This window comes from Ochotona princeps, chromosome X, assembly GCF_030435755.1.
Source record: "Ochotona princeps isolate mOchPri1 chromosome X, mOchPri1.hap1, whole genome shotgun sequence".
Taxonomy (NCBI): Eukaryota; Metazoa; Chordata; class Mammalia; order Lagomorpha; family Ochotonidae; genus Ochotona; species Ochotona princeps.
Window position 1 is genome coordinate 58848294 of NC_080865.1, and position 14522 is coordinate 58862815.

Sequence of the window (14522 nt, forward strand, 5' to 3'; positions counted from 1 at the left end):
TGTTTGTGTGATTCTGTTTTGTGTTATAGCTCTTAAAATATATTTGATTGCTATTGGCTTGAAATAGCAGCTGATGAAAACGCTTTGAGGTTAATTTGAAGCCATTCTTAAGAAGCGAGGGTAAGAAATAACCCAATGAATTAGCAAATATTATTTATTCTTCTTTGGTATTAGACATAATGGTAGCAGGCATTATGGGACAGCGGTTTGAGCACTTAAAGCCATAGCTCGTGTGCTTCTGATCCAGCTTCCTGTTGGTGCACTTAAGAGACAGCAGTTGATGTGTTCAGTGTTTAGGTTCCTGCCATCTGAGTGAGAGACCTGTATGCAGTTCTTGACTCCTTTGCTGTTGGAGTAATTTGGAGAGTGATTCAGTGAATGGAAAATCTCTCTCATCTTACCTTTCAGATAAACAAATATATATTTTAAAAATAAACATAATTACTGACATTTAGAGTAAACTTTCAGTATTTGAAATATGAAAGTTTGAATTAAAAAAAAACTGATGGATTTAACTCATTTGCTCAAAACTTACAACTCCTCTATGGTATATTTGGAGGCCATAACTTCTAGTTTCACAACTATAAAATGTCTTAACTAATTATCATTAGAGATATAAGTCCATGGAAATATAGATAAACTTTTGGTTTTGTGCTGGTTCTTTTTATTTTCTTTCATTTGATTAGTAAAAGAATGCTTTTTTTATAGTTTAGTAAACATAAATTGCGAATCATTAGAAAAGCACATTCTTGAAGTAAAATTGACAAGCTGAGCCTAAATATAAGTCACCAGAGAAATAAATACATTTCAATTTTTGCAATGATGATCTTGACAGACATTCTGCCCTGGGCGTCGCAGAACAGGCCAACTCACAGACATATATGATCACTGGGTCTCACTATCTCGATGTAGGGGCTTGTTAAGATCAGAGCTCTTCCCAGAAACAGTTAAGAAAGAGCTCTGGCAATGTGAACATTTCACTATGGCCAGATAATCTGTGTGAAAGCATTGTTCTTCTGTGCTTCTATGGATGACCTCTTTGTACGGAGTGATAGCTTTATCCTTTTTCACATCATTATGTTTGCTAGGGGAAAATCCTGCTGTGCTACATCATAATAACATGTAATCTTCTTGCTCAGTTTAGCTGAGATTTAAGGAGACTCTGTTCACAGAAGCTGTTCTGTAAAGCCTGATCTATAATTTTGCAGAATCACCCCAGCAGAAGAGCAAGAGGCTTTATAAGTGGGATACAACCATTAAAATTCTTAAACGAAGATTAGTTTCAAGTTTTACAATCCGGTACCAAACCATCTGGCAAATCTCATGGCAGGTTTTGTTAAACCTCTGAGCTTTCTAAGTGTTAATTCATCCCCCTTCTCTCACATCCTCACTTCCCTAAACACACAGGCACACACTTGACTTGATGATTAAGATAAAAGATCTAATTAAGTGCTCCAACTTTATTGACTTTTCTACCTGGTGATTTGGTACCCTTGAAGACAGTTTCAAAACAGCTATTTGTTTTTTGGCAGAACCCTTGGAATCCTTATAGATAAATGAATATGCCTCTCTCAAATTACACTTCTTTTTTATCATATTTCTTGTGTCTTAACAATATTAACAAAGAAATTCTGCATTTTCTTGTGATACCAAACCACTTCAGAGGCTCTCAAAGAAGTCTGAAAAATATTGGACAAGCTTGTGAAATAGCCTAACAATTTTACGTAAAACCATTACTGTTACTTCGATGATGGCAGTCAAAATCAATTGTTAACCTCGTGTGAAGTAATTTTTCTACATCCATTTGTGACTAACAAATTTTGCTGTGCATTTAAAAATCTTACTCTTGACATTGAATAACAAGTAAAAAAACCAAAAATATATAAAGAATAATGACTGTTAATCATTAGAATGTAAGTGTTCTCAATTCATAATTTCTGGTCTGTATCAAAATGCTAATAAACACAGGTTTGAATGTCCATTAATTCAGCCAAGTGTGTGTCAGTTATTCTGTGGACATAAAACAGAAGTAAAATGTGTATTTTTTTATTTAGCTTTATTTCTAAAAAGCATGGTAAAAATTCAGTTATAAGAGTAAGCATGAATCTTTTACTCTAACATTTGAGGAAAGTTTTAAGTTGTCATATTTCTTTAAGCTTATAATCCATGCAATGTTTTTATGAAACAATATTCAAAAGGTTCTGGAAAATATTAAATATCAAACTTTATGTTTAAATTCATTCAATTCAAACTCTTTCCTTCTTGCCTCCACTGCAGTATTCTCACTGGTGTTTAAGCAAAGGTGCATTTATTTAATGGTTTTATTAGCCAATTCATTCTAGATTTCTAGTAGTCAGTAGGATTTTACATTTATTTTCATTTATCTTTTGTATAAGTATTCTTAAATGTAATTTATACAGGTTTTCAAAATTGTAAGTTGTCAATAAACCATTAATGTATAAAACCAATTTTGTTTGTAAGAGTATCAATTAAATTCATAAGATAATTTTTTTCGTGAGGATTGTGTATTTAAGGACAGCTAGAAAAAAGTACCTTGGATATTTTTGCCACAGTGAAATAAAAATATGTGTAATTACCATGATTTAATCATATTATATGTATATTGAAATATCACACTGTATCCCACAAACATGTACAATTAGTATATTGATTTATAAGGAAAGTCTTAAGATGAATTTATCTATCAGCAAAAGAGTCTGATAGACAAAAGCTTATATAATAGTCCAAAAAAACAAAGAATAATTAATGCCCACCTGGCCTGTTCTACCGTCTTAACATTATTTTTACATTATCATTTGATTTCTTACAGTACTGGCAAATTTTTGTTTTAAGATATACAGAGACACCAACATAAGTATCTGCAATTATCATTTTCAAAAGATTTGTAATGTGTCCTAGTACATTACTGATGAGAACTGTGGTTCATTTCTGAATCAGAACAGAAGACAAGGCCTTCATCCTCTATCACAGGGTGGGTACTGAGGGTCTTGTTCTTGTGTTCAAGTAGCAACATTAGTTAGAATAAGCGAATGAGTTGATCGCTATAGATGGATTTTTCTATATGTTCTTAAGGAAAATGTAACCATTATAGCACAAGTCAAGAGGATAATTACAAAGTGCTAAGTGCTTTATTATAAAAACTCAGTATCACACAATGATCCTAGGACACTCATATTTCATACTTTGTTCACAGATGATGGAACTGAGAGTCATCTTAAATAACTTCATGGAGTTCATAAAACTGATAGACTATAGTGCCAAATGCAGATTCCAAAGTCCCTACGCTTTCCATAATCATATCGTGTTGCTGAATAGATATCATTACTTTTAAATACGTACGAAAACCTGCTTAGTATTACCTATCATCTCTGTAAATTATAAAATAGAAAAAAACCTTAACAAATGTTAAGGACTGTAGAAATTTAAGATTTTTCCTGTTTTTCATCTCTATATTCCCTTGCAATTGGAAAATATGCTTTGTAAATTATTACAAAAATTAAAATTAGATATTGAACTGAGATGTTAACTGTAAATCATCCAGATCATCTGTTTACATAAGTATCAAGTTGTATTTCATATGTTTTAACTTTTCATAGTTTTGATGGATATTATTTGATGGATCTTTATTTCTTGTAAGAAAAAAAGTGACAATGAGGGAACATTTTTATAAATAATATCAGGAGAATCATTACTGCTTACTTACTTGTCCATAAACATGTGTTATTATGCGAAATGTTACAAAGAACTCTTCCAAAAACAACTCAAATGCTGGTTTAAGAAGACTTATTTCCCTAAGCTGTCAATATATCAAGTATGAGACAATATGATAATAATAATAGTAATCTATCAGTTAAAATAACTTGTAGTATTTCATATAAAAATAAATTCTGTTTCAAGTAAGAATATCAAATCTTCATAAAACCTGAAATTTCCTGGATAAATATGACTACCTGGAAAAAAGCATTATAGTTACATTTCTAGTAGAAAATTTGCTACTTTTGAGAAAGAAATGTAAATTCTATATATACCAAAGCTTTTTCTGTTTTCGGTAGATTTTGAAATAATATAATGTTGAGACTGTGATCCGAAAATAGGGTCTTATTCTGGTGGTGAGTTTTTGACCATTTGTCTTAAGAGGCAACACAATTTCAAAGTGATAGAGGGAAAGACATTCTTCGGTTCTTCTTAAAAAGATCACAAAATCCAGGCTTGATTTACCACAAATAATGTTTTTAAAATTAGTAAGGTTAAGAAATCGCAGTTAATGCATCAAGTAACTAAAGTTCAGATTGTGTGAGATACTATCAGGAAAACATTTGAGAATAACAGCAAGACACAGCACCTAGATTCAAAAGGTTCATTCCAATCGCCCAGATTCGCAAGACTTTGTAAGGCAACTACATTTTGGGAAATAAATTTCACTCTTCTAGATCGCCTGTAGTATTTTCTAGTCATTTTCCTGAAAGACTAAATACTTTGCAATAAGTTAGCTGATAATATTTCCCCTAAGTATCACAAAAGAGTTATCATTATGTATATTTTCAGCTAAAAATCACATCTTTGTGAATGGAAATTTGTCTAAAATTTCCTTCTTGCTTCAGGCACGTAATTGGGAGAGAGTGAAAAGAGGTTGGGGCATTTTCTCTGATTCAATGCTCCTTATCAAACAGCTTCTCAATCACCTTCTTCATAAACAAAATCAGCCAAGCAGATTCTACATTGCTTTCAGAACATGACATTTCTAGATTGAGAAAGGTGAAATGCTATAAATGAATACTTTTCCTTTCATGCATATCTATTTCTTTGGACCCACAGGGCCTTACTAATGAAACGAGGTACAACTAACTATTCAGGCTTGAAGGTGTTAATTCAATTTGAGGGGGCCAGCTCATTGGTTTAGCTGGGTAATCCTCCACTTTAAAGTGCAGGCATCCCATTTGGCCACTGGTTCTTGTCCTGGCTGCTCCAATTCCAACTAAGCTCCTTGCTTGTGGCCTGGTAAAGCAATGGGGGTAGCCCAGGGCTTTGGGACCCTGCACTGCCTGGGTGACATGGAGGAAGCCTCTGGATCCAGGCTTCGAATTGGATCAGTTCCAGACATTGCAGTCATTATAGGCATGAGCCAGGAGACGGAAGATTGAAAGATCTTTGTCCTTCTTTATCTGTGTAAAACTGCCCTTCCAATGAAAATGGATAAAATCTTTTTTTTTTTTAAGAGTTAATGCGAACAGCCCAGAACAGGCTATGGAAATTATCCCACTGGTATACACATGGCATGGATTGGGGGCAGACCAGGCTGAACCCATTCACATCACCCGCTGGCGAATCCGAGCACCAGAACAGAGTGTGGGTCGGGCGAATCCGAGCACCAGAACAGAGTGTGGGTCGGGATCAGTACACATTAAGGAATGCCAAGGTGAGATGAGCCGTACCAGATGTGGCTGCAGCGCCCAAACAGCACATGTGAAAAACGGGGGGAGGAGGCAAAGCTGACAGGGGAATGTGGGCTCCCCTGCTGGACAACTACTTCCATTGGAAAGTGTGAACTGGGATGGGGGCAGACCAGACTAGGCAGGGCTAGCTATAACACCTGTGGGCCTCATGTGAGCTAGATAAGGGAAGTGCCATGGTAAGCTGACTGTCCCGACTGGTGCAAGCAAAAATTTGAGTGGGTGAGGGTTAGTTGGGCTTAGCCGCAGCATTAGCTGGCAGAGGCTGGCACTGGGAGCTAATTCTGTCAAGTCAAATGCCAGAACCCCCTGGAGAGTACATAATCTGGAAGTGGGAGTGGCCTAGTAGGGAGATAATGGGCACCTTTCTCGGGGTTACCACTCTCACTGGACAGCATGAAAACCAGGACAGGGGCAGGGATGGCTAGACAGAAAGGCACCTGCCAGTATGTGTATGGGCTGAATAGTAGGCTGGTTGGGTTGAACTAGGCTTCAATGCCCATTTTCATGTACGAGAACTAAATGGGATGTGGGACAGACTGAACAAGCCTGCGGTACATACTGGCATGCATGGGAACCAGGGTAGGGGGCAGGCTTGGTGGGGGTTATGGGGAGTCACTCCAACTAGGCTTCAGCTCCCACTGGTTTGCGTGAGGACCGAGTATGAGGTGGGTAGGATCGAGCTGAACTACAACACCCATTGTTTCACATGGAAGACAGGGCTGGAAACAGAACTGACCCAGCAAGTGCAACGACCAGCATGAGCATAAGCTGATTGGGGCGACGGACAGACTGTGCCAGACCCTGTACTGGCAAGCTCACACAAGAATCAGGTTTGGGATCACCTCAGATGAAGTTTCTTTGGAGATCCCTCCAACTGAACTGCTGATCTCAGAACCCCAACCATGAAGAGACTATGTCAGCCAGTGGGCTCTGAATAGGTTTCATCGCGATTGGAACGGCAATATTGGCAGCAACTCAGACTTGTTAAACTATCAAAACTGTATGAGCAGGACCCTCGGAGCGCGCCTCACCTTGGGGATCTGGGATGGGTGGGAGGCTGGGTGGGGCTTTTCCCTTTGTTTCTCCCCTGACCTCAGATACAGGGAAAAAATGATAATATTAGTGTGGAAACAATAGTATTACCCACTTTCAAACAACAACAACAACAACAAAAAACTGTCTGCCAATCATCCGAACCTATTACCTGAACCCCTAAGTTAATGCAAATCTTTTAGTATTCAGTCTTGCTCTTGTGTTTTCCTCTACTTTTGTCTTACCTTCCGATGGCCAGCCCATGTATATGTTGTCCCTGTGTTTTTGTAGTATAATTCCCATGAAACAGGATGCAGTGGATGATGAAGGAGCTAACTTCATCTTATCTGTTACAATAGGGATATCTATTATAATAGGGAGAATATTTCTTAATAAGAACATTTCAGATAAAAGGCATAATGTTTGCTATTAAAAAAGAGTTAATGCAATTTGAGACAAGATCAGGTTTCCATCAAATATCTATGAACACATTCAAATGCAATGCTATCAACATGAAAGCATGAAAGCATCTATCAAAATGCAATGGGGAAATCTCAACTGAACTTGAGCTGTGGTTATGCAACAAGGTGGAGGAATCCACCATGGTGGGAGGGTTTGGGGAGGGGTGGGGAGAACCCAAGTATCTATGTAACTGTGTCACATAATACAATGTAATTACTGAAGTTAAATAATAAATAATTAAAAAAAAATCTATGAACTAGTAATCTCTAATACAGAAATATCCAGCATGCATACATTTTTTTCTTGGAAATATCTTTTTTTTTTATTATTAGCAACAGTATCAGTGAGACTCTGAAAACTCTTTAAGAGTAAGGGTAAGACACATTTCTTACTTTTCAGCACTGAGCACTGTCTTAATAGGAACCGGATTAAAATGAGGCTTAAGTCTACAAAGACTGATTATTATAAAGCACTTTACTCTTTTCTTGACAGTTTGACATCTAATTCCGTAAAAGGGCAGATACAGTCTGATTCGGTATGTGGTACATGTGAAGGAACAGAAATGCAGATCTGCATTTTATTTCTCAGGTGTCACTGATAAACCGTACTTCATTTTCTGAAAACACTCAAGCATAGATGTGCTGGAGTGCTAAGATTCCCTGCCACCGCCATTTCTTTCACAGGCATTAGAGGGAATTCTTAACCGTAATGCAGACTGAAGATTTTCCATTAGACAATTTTCTAGTTCTTAGCTTTATAATCATGAATTTTGATGGCGGGAGGAGTGATAAGGAGAAGATTGGCAGAAATAAGGGAATTAATTTACTGTCGTATTTGTACAAAACTCATTTCTGTAGAATTTTCCAAATATTTCATTGTTAAAGTACATTACACAATTGACATGTTTTATTATAAAATGTAAATGAACAAGCTCTATCTATGTAGTATTAACCCCTTAAATACTTACAATGCCATGTTTAGTTAACTCAGTGATCACTACATATGCAGCTGTATTGCATTTGACAAAGCACAGCCAGACAGATCTCAAACTGGTATCAGCGGACATTGAATGCTTAAATCAGATGCTTAAAATGTACATGGGAAATACAACTAAAAAAAGGCAGATATGAAACCTGAGCTCAGGTTCTACTCATGTGAGAAACCAGTTCACATGTAGCTGAAACATGTTTCAATGTTTCCATTTTGCTTTCTGTATAGGTGTAGACTCACCAGATAATTTGGCTCGTTTATCTGCAATGAATTTAATTTGCTTTCGCATACATTTGTGCTGCTAATATTCCACTACATTCCTTTGGCACTCAGTCTTACTGAATGGTAATACTGACCACATCTTGGATCTCGTGGTGTTGGGACATGTTGCTGTTTACTAAAAATAAAGAAGCAAAATGCAAAACTCCTCTCCAACCTCTGAATATAAAGTCTACCAAATTTTAGTTATTTTTAAAAATGTGTGAAATTATCAGTGTATGTTTTCTCCGCTAGTTTAAGGATCTGCATACTCTTTCTTTAAAGGATTAGAAGTAGATCTTCATATAATAGTGAATAAATTTCCACAGCTTTATATGAAATTGAAATAATAGTAACACTTTATAACTTTTACAGGATGTAGATATGGCAATAAGGCAAATACATATGTATGTCTCACCTCTGAATTTTTTTAATGCATATATGTACTGTTTAATTCTGATATCAATCCAAAAACATGGTTTTAGTTAAACATACTATTTCTTAGAAGACATTTGAGAAATTATATTGGATTATTTCCTTGGTTTTGTCACTTAATATTTCAATACGTTGAAGATTGTTTCCAACTAAAGATTAAGTGAAACCCATCCAAGTTTTATTTGCCACAACTCCTTGTAAATTTGTGTGAGGGTGAAGATTTTGTTTGTGTTAATGTTTGACAGCATTAATATGTATAAAGCAACTTGTCATTACTTGTGATTCAATCAACTTTAGTTGTAAAAATGATTTACACTACATATTTTATGTATAAGCAGTCTTCTGCCTTGTTATTTTGTGGGATAAGGTAGGTTACCCAGCTTGTTATTTTGACACAAGTTTACAGAATTACAGTGGTTCAGTTCACAACAATGAATAAAGTTCACCATTGACAGTACTGCTTCAACACTGTATTGTATATGATACTTGCTGATGTCTAACACAACATACTTTAATATATTTTCATAAGCTCTGTTCTGTCCAGCTACGTTTCTTCATGCCCCACATAGCTTAAATCTTAAACACCAGTGTTACTACTTCAGGGTTGACTCAGTCCATCTTCTCCTAACTTTTTTTGAAAATATTTTTGCCTGTTTTAGTCCACAGAGAACATTCACAAATGAAGTCTGTGGTCTCCTCAAACTTGACATCTTTCTTTCCATGTAAATAGCAAGTGAACATTATTGGTAACATCTGTCAACTCACAAAAGGATGAGGAAAATTCACTACTGCTGCTCCTCTCTCTTCTATTTTGACTGTAAACAGTTTATGTTATTACATTTACTTTATCTGGACACATTTCTTCAGCAGTTCCAAGCAGCTATGATTTAATTCCCTTGCTATCAGATTTTTTTTTTTTGCTTCACTAATAAATGATCCTCTCAAAAACATACTTTGATCACAACCTCAATTTTTGTTTTCTTTTTACAGTTCTGTGAAGAAACAAAGTTTTCTTCAGATACTCCACTCAAAATTTCTAATTCTTCCTATGAGTTTTCTTTTTATACTTTTTTCTTTACACTTCGGTGAAGAAGCTTTGCTGTGTTGAGACACTCCATCTTAATTTTCTATTTTGTTGGACTGTTGCTTTCATAGCAGTTGGGATAGTGTGATAAATGCTTAAATGGGTAATATCAACAGATGTTGTATTATTTTGTACTGCCATTACTTAATAAGCATGATTTACCGTTTAATTTTATAACAAAATAGTTTCTGCTTGATTGTCTTGAAAGTGTGATATTCCATACCTGGCTTTCTCCTTTTGTCTTTGTTTTGGCATAATGGGCAGGCATTGGTAATAATGAAAAAAAATCTCTCATGTTAAGGTGACACATGTGGCACTTGAAATCTGTCAATAATGTATGTATCACTGCAATTTGTAGTGTGTTAAACAGTGATGTGAAGTCATGAGGGTGTGACACAAGGTCTCTTCCCCAACCACCCACCTATACTAAATGTATCACAAAAGTGTCCAGCAATCATTGAGCTGGATTTTCGCAGCTTCTTTGGAAAATCTATCCCTTTTATATACCAAATGATAATTGTTAGCTATTTTGCCTTATATGACAATATTACATAAATCTGTATATATTCTGATATGTGTGTCATATACATTAAGTTTTCAAAACCAGAGAAAACTTAGATGAATATTTATTTTTAGCTGAATGTTGAATCTGTTGTTTAAGTCAGTTGTGTTCTATAACAGAGTACATAAGTTCGGTTCCTGGCTCCAACTCTCTATTTCACTTTCTTTCTAATGCAAACTCTGGAGGTTAATGTTGTTGATTCAAATGATCATCCAACATTTGGGAAACCTCCTGGATTCCGACTTCTGAAATCGACACAGCCCACGTGCAGTCACTGCCTGCCTTGTTAGGCATTTGGGGAATGAATCATCCAATTGCTTCTCTCTTTCTCTCTCTCTCATTCCTTCTCTTTCTGTCTCTGCCTCTTAAAAAGTTTCACTCCATCCAGTGGTCAAGCATGCTCTTTCCACACATTGGAATACTTGGATGCAATTCCTAGATCCATCTCCTGGCTCCAATTGAGATTCAGGGAAGCAACAATGATGACTCAAGCTATTAGTTTTTTGCTGCATATCTGCAAGACCTGGATTGAGTTCCTAAATCTTCAAGCTGGCATTTGGGGTTTGACTCGGTCGTGGAGACCCTCACTTTTCTCTTTCATTTCCTGTTTATCCTTTTCTGCCTCTCAAATAAGGAAAAAAAATACATACATATATATATATATATATATATATATATATATATATGAAAGCAGAGAACATACTCTTGCCTAAGGTAAATTAAATGGATACAGACATATTTTCAAGACACTGATAATTATTCTCAGCTGATAGGCTAGTAGCTGTGTATTGCTTCATAAAATCCTTGGAATTTATCACATTCAGTAAATATTTTTGTTTGGTGCATAGCAAATTTGCATTGCAGTGGCACACAAAGGATAGATTTTAATTTGAGACAATGGTGCACTCAGAAATATAGCCCTTAAAGTCATTCAGTTGTGAAAGTATTAGACTGGAAGTCTCTCCAGCTTAAATTTCTTCCACTTAAATATTTTAAATTGTCCTTCACAATCCCATTCATATGCATAATAGACCACTTATGTGTAAACCTGAAATGTCAATTCCATCAGAAAATAAGTATGCTTTTTTCCCTCTCTCTCCTATTTTAATTTCTAGTAGCTAAAGCTGTTCCTGGCACATTGTAAACCCTCAATAGCCTGTTTGTTATGAAATATAATATCTAGAAACAGTTTTCTCAGAAAGTATTGTATGTACCTGTGTCTTATGCTCATGTAAAATGCAAGAGATATTTTTTCACTTCCAACAGACAGCTTAAAATATTTCCATTTTTTCTTTCCTTTCAAAGACAATGAAGGAGGTGGTACGATCTCACACCCCCATCAAAGAGTCAACCACTGTGGAGATCTGGACTCATCCTCAACCACAGGTATGAAAGAAATACTTCTTTACAAAAAAAAATTACCCCTATTGTTTTTAAACTATTCCTTTTAACAGTTAAGAAAATACTGTGTATCAATGTCCAAACTATGAAGTTTCTTAAGGAGATTTTGTGTGGGGCCCCCATGTTGAAAGTATGACAATAAATTTGAATTTCTTTCTAGTGTAGTTTGATAATATTATTGAAGGTGAATTTTTTTATCAAGTACAGCAATTCCTCTAAAATAGTCTCCTAAATAAATCTTCTATGGATGCCTTAAAATAATTCTGAGATCCTGGATTTACAAAAATTGAGATCTAGTATATAATATGATTTAAATTTTAGGTCTAACAACATAGTACAAATTGTTTTATTAATAATATAAGTTTGAGTAAAACTTCATTAATTCTGAGGGAAGTCAGTCTGAATTTGAAAAAATGTTACAATATACTTTTATTGGAAAAATAAAGCTGTATTTTTATTTATTTGAAAAGCAGAGTTACAGAAAGGAAAGGAAAGGAGGGAGGGCAGTTGGGAGGAAGAGAGAGAGAGAGAGAGAGAGAGAGAGAGAGGTCTTCTATCTGCTGTTCAATTCTTAGATGGTGTCAAACATCAGGACTGTGCCAGACTAAAGCCAGGAAACTCTTACATGTGTAAAGGGGCCAAAGTAGTAGGGCCATCTTCTGCTGCCTTTCCAGGTGCATTAGCAGGGAGTAAGATAAGGAATGGAGTATCCAGGATTTGACAGGGGGCTAATATGACTGAGGTAGTATGACTGATGTGTCACTGGTGTTAGTTTTAACAGCTATGCCACAGTGCTGACCACACTATTTTGCACTCTGTGATTGCTTAATTACTGTTAATAATGACGTGGGTAGGGAAACAATGAGAAATTAAGGACTGCCAGCACACAAACTTGCCCACAAATGTGCACTGGCCAATTTCAATACCCTTCTCTTCAGATCCAACTTCTGGCTATAGACTTGGCACACTCACTTCCCATCATGTACCAGATGCCATGACACTTTCCTAGAGATGATAATCTGAGCTGTAGCCCTAACTGCAAATCCACTTCTGTAGCCCTAACTGCAAATCCACTTTATCTGATTATTCAATTAGGGCACCACTCCCTACGCTACAAAAGAATAAGCCTGATGTTGGCGGGGGCTTTTCTCCCTCATGAGGTGGGAATCTCCGCACTCTTTTTTGAGTATTCCTTTTGAGTACTATGCAGTAGCATTCCTTTAACTAAATCATGCTTTCCTACACACCTGCACCTATGTCACCTTGATTTCCTTTGTGGAGGCAAGATCCTGGCAGGAATCTCACAATAGTGAGGTTTTCAGTTAGCATTCTGACTGTGACTTCTTGGGTATCAAATGGTTAGTCATTAATTTTTACCTAACTAATTGCTTTCAAATGTCTTATATTTATTAAAAAGGAAACACATTCAGAAAATGCAAATACAGTAGAGTATCAAATAACCTAAGTGTGGTAGAAAGAAAATCACATTTGCTTATTTACTGTATTTTATGAGCTTTTGAAATACATGAAACCTACGTGTTCAGTAATAATTGAATTAATGTCTATAATGTAATTATTTTACTAATACATGCACTGTGGGAAAAAGTGATTAATTTATAAGCATAAATTACAACCTAATATAAGTCCAAATTGTCACAAGTTTTATATTGTTTAAATCTAAAAAGTATCCAAATTTTGCTAAATTTCTACCTGTGACTTTAAGTCTGGCATCTCTGATTATGTTCAAAGAAAACTGATTAGTGTATACAATACTAGGAGATCCTAATATAGTAAATCATCTATATTTCTATCCAAAAGATATCTCAGATTTTCTTATTGTTTCATCAACTCCTTGATTAAGAAGCTCTTATAGTCTTCAGGATAAAATTTTTACGGAAATATACCCGATTTTCACATTCATACCTTAATGTCTCAAAATTCAACATAAGTTATGACTATGGGAAATAGTTACAGGTCACATGGAATCAAACTCTTATGTAATTCTTATCCTCCATGGGTAAGATGTTAAATGAGTTAGATTTTCTTCTAGCCAATTAGTTACTTCTTGAATGTATTCTACTAAATGAAATACTATGTGATTAACTCTAATTATATCTCACCAGTAGCACATTCTTTCATTTGTTAAAAGAAGTCAGACTCTTTTAGAGAAATAATCCTTTCTCACGTAGTGGGTGCTTTCTACTTTATCTTAATTTATTAAGAAAATCTGTTAAGTATTTGACAGTGTTAATTTTCCTTACTGTCAGAACCTTGAATAGCAACTTAAGATATACAATGGAGTGGGGTTTATGCTGTATATATAGCATTATAAAGCCCAGAATATAAATAGTGATTTTCAGCCTTGCTTTAGATGAGCATTGGACTTACCATCAAAAGGTTTGAGGAAAGTATTTGTTCTATGAATATGTTTTTATGATTCTTTATGAAAATTTTAATCTTTAACAAGTTATTCATTGTTAATTTGGAGAGCTTAAAAAGCAACCTCAAAATAGAAGCTAGTGAAACTAGAATGTAGCCTGAAAACGAAATCATTTGTATTTCTCCACTGGAATCTTTAATTTTTTGGTAATGTACACATCAGCCACTCAGTTGTCAAGTACTTAAAATTCATGGTACAAATACTGACCTTGTGGTTTTACTTTTCTTTAAACGGGAAGTGATACAATGATGTCTCATAAAGTAGAATGGTTCCTGGCTGTAAAAAGTAATTAAAATTGCAGGTGAAGTATGAAATCATGGATTCTTTTCCTCTGGTAAAGAGCAGAAAATAAAACAAATGGCATCTATTTCCTCATTAAAAAGT

General features: G+C 35.3%; 1 protein-coding gene across 2 annotated transcripts in view; it reads left to right on the forward strand.

Annotated features, from left to right (window-relative positions):
* Positions 1-14522, forward strand: part of PCDH11X (protocadherin 11 X-linked) — a 722012-nt gene that overhangs the window by 319791 nt on the left and 387699 nt on the right. For both annotated transcript variants that reach the window (XM_004596311.4, XM_004596313.4), the window contains exon 4: positions 11603-11683. In XM_004596311.4, coding sequence (XP_004596368.2) covers positions 11603-11683 — 81 coding nt within the window. The remainder of the gene's footprint in view (positions 1-11602; positions 11684-14522) is intronic.